Raw genomic sequence first — 2500 nt, 5'->3', positions numbered from 1 at the left:
GAAGGAAGGAAAGAAGGAACAGTCAAAACAGACGGGGTCAATTTGACCCAGGAGGACGACAGGAAGGAGAAGGAGAGCTAAATGTGAATGGCAGCAGTGAATAGATGAATTAAGAGTGAATAATGGTGCTGTGTGTCTATAATTTGTTTTAAATGTTGTTTTTCAGGCACGAGGCTCGTTTTAAGCAGCGCATGTTGGAGCTGACGGACACCAATAACACAGCTTACCTGTTCCTGTCTGCTGCCAACCGCTGGCTGGAGGTCCGAACGGTGAGAAACAGCGGCATGAAGATACTCAGTAATCAATAAGCTCTAATTAGTCCTCTTCTTAAAACATACTTTTATATTAACCCTCCTGTTGTCCTCGAGTCAAGGAAGGAAGGGAAGGAGGAAGGAAAGGAGGGAGGGAGGGAGGAAGGAAGGAAAGGAGGAAGAAGGAAGGAGGAAGGAAAGGAGGGAGGAAGGGAGAAAGGAAGACGGAAGGAGAGAAGGGAGGAAAGAAGGGAGGAAGGAAGAAGGAAGGAAAGGAGGGAGGGAGGAAGGAAGAAGGAAAGAAGGAAAGAAAGGAGGGAGTAAGGGAGAAAGGAAGACGGAAGGAAAGGAGGAAGGAAAAGGAAGGAAGGACGGAGGAAACAAGGAAGGGAGGGAGGAAAGAAGGAAGGGAGGAAGGTAGGGGGAGGACAAAAAGAGAGAGGAAGGAAGGAAGGAAGGAAAGAAAAAAGGAAGGAAGGACGGAGGAAAGAAGGAAGGTAGGTAGGAGGGAGGGAGGAAAGAAAGGAAGGGAGGAAGGGAGGGGGGGAGGAAAGAAAGAGAGAAGGAGGAAGGAAAGGAAGGATGGATGGAAGGAGGGAAGGAAAGAAGGATGAGGGAGGAAGGAAGGACAGATGGAAGGAAGAAAGGGGGATGAAGGAAGGAAAGAAAGAGAAAAGGAGTAAAGTTTAACTTGCAAATATTAAATTGAAATGTGTTTGTACAGTAGCTAGCTCGCTGGTAAATCAGATTCCCATATATTCCCATCATTTCCCATATATTCCCATATATTCCCATATATTCCCATCATTTATCAGACATTTTCCACCCTTTGCAACCCTAATTATCCTCCATAATTCACTCTTTTAAATATAAAGTTGTTGTGTTCCTCTCTGTGCAGGATTACCTCGGAGCAGTGATAGTGCTCACAGCAGCAGTCACTTCTATATGGAGTTCACAGTATTTACCAGCTGGAGGTCTGGTGGGGCTCGGACTCACCTACGCTCTCACCGTGAGTCTCCTTTAGGTGTTTCTGCTCTCATGTCCGATCACACAGTTACACTTTCAATTTAATCAGCTGTATTTAATCTGCTTCTAAAGCAGTGAGGTCAAACATGAGGCCCGTGGGCCAGAACCGGCCCGCTGAGGGGTCCAATCCAGCCCACTTTCCTTCCTGTCTTCTTTTCCTTTCTTCCTTTCTTTCTTTTTCTTTCTTTCTTCCTTTCTTTCTGTCTTTCCTTCCTTCCTTCCTTCATCCTCCCTCCCTTCCTTCATTCCTTTCTTCTTTCCTTCCTTCCTTCCTTCCTTCCTTCCTTCCTCCCTTCTTTCCTTCTTTCTTCCCTTCCTTCCTTCCTTCCATCCTACCTTTCTTCCTTCCATCTTCCCTTCCTGTCTTTTTTCCTTCCTTCCTTCCTTCTTTCCTTCCTTCCTTCTTTCTTTCCTTTCTTCCATCTTTCCTTCCTGTCTTCTTTCACTTTCTTCCTCCCATCTTCCTTCCTTCCTTCCTTCCTTCCTTCCATCCTCCCTTCCTGCCATCCTTCCTTCCATCCTTCCTTCCTTCATCCTTCCTTCCTTACTGTCTTATCTTGTACATAAAAACATTTCTCTGTGTAGGTCACTAACTACCTGAACTGGGTTGTGAGGAACTTGGCCGACCTGGAGGTTCAGATGGCGGCCGTGAAGAAGGTCAACAGCTTCCTCAGCACCGAGTCGGAGAACTACGAAGGATCTATGGGTAACTGAGTTCCTTCTTATGAGACACATCGATCTAGTCTCTGACAAAATGATGTTCTCCTAAATTCAGATTTCTCAAACAAAACTGGTCTTTGACTTTGGCAGAACTTATAAAGTATAAATCTCAAAGTGTTTAACCTTCGTGTCGTCCTCCCGGGTCAAATTGACCCCGTCTGTTTTGACTGTTCCTTCTTTCCTCCCTTGCTTCCTTCCTTCCGTCTGTCCTTCCTCCCTCCCTTCTTCTCTCTTTCTTTCCTTCCTCCATCCCCCTTTCTTCATTCCATCTTTCCTCCCTCCTACCTTCCTTCTTTCCTTCCTTCCTTCCTCCCTTCCTCTTTTCCTTTCTCCCCTCCCTCCTTTCCTTCCTTCTTCCTCCCTTCCTTCCTTCCTCCCTCCTTTCCTCCCTTCCTTCCTTCCTCCTTTCCTTCCTTCTTCCTCTTTTCCTTCCTTCTTCCTTCTTTTCTCCCTCCTTTCTTTCCTTCTTCCTCCCTCCCTTCCTTCCTTGACTCGAGGACAAT

At 46.4% G+C, this 2500-nt stretch overlaps 1 protein-coding gene across 3 annotated transcripts in view; it reads left to right on the top strand.

Moving 5' to 3' along the window:
* abcc9 (ATP-binding cassette, sub-family C (CFTR/MRP), member 9) overlaps positions 1 to 2500 on the top strand; it is an 81978-nt gene that overhangs the window by 60628 nt on the left and 18850 nt on the right. For all 3 annotated transcript variants that reach the window (XM_062444110.1, XM_062444109.1, XM_062444111.1), the window contains exons 25-27: positions 167 to 269; positions 1150 to 1260; positions 1863 to 1983. In XM_062444110.1, the coding sequence (XP_062300094.1) occupies positions 167 to 269; positions 1150 to 1260; positions 1863 to 1983 (335 nt within the window). The remainder of the gene's footprint in view (positions 1 to 166; positions 270 to 1149; positions 1261 to 1862; positions 1984 to 2500) is intronic.

This window comes from Scomber scombrus, chromosome 22 (genome assembly GCF_963691925.1).
Source record: "Scomber scombrus chromosome 22, fScoSco1.1, whole genome shotgun sequence".
Classification (NCBI taxonomy): domain Eukaryota; kingdom Metazoa; phylum Chordata; class Actinopteri; order Scombriformes; family Scombridae; genus Scomber; species Scomber scombrus.
The sequence above is the reverse complement of the archived record's forward strand: the minus strand, read 5'-3'. Positions and strand labels throughout refer to the sequence as shown.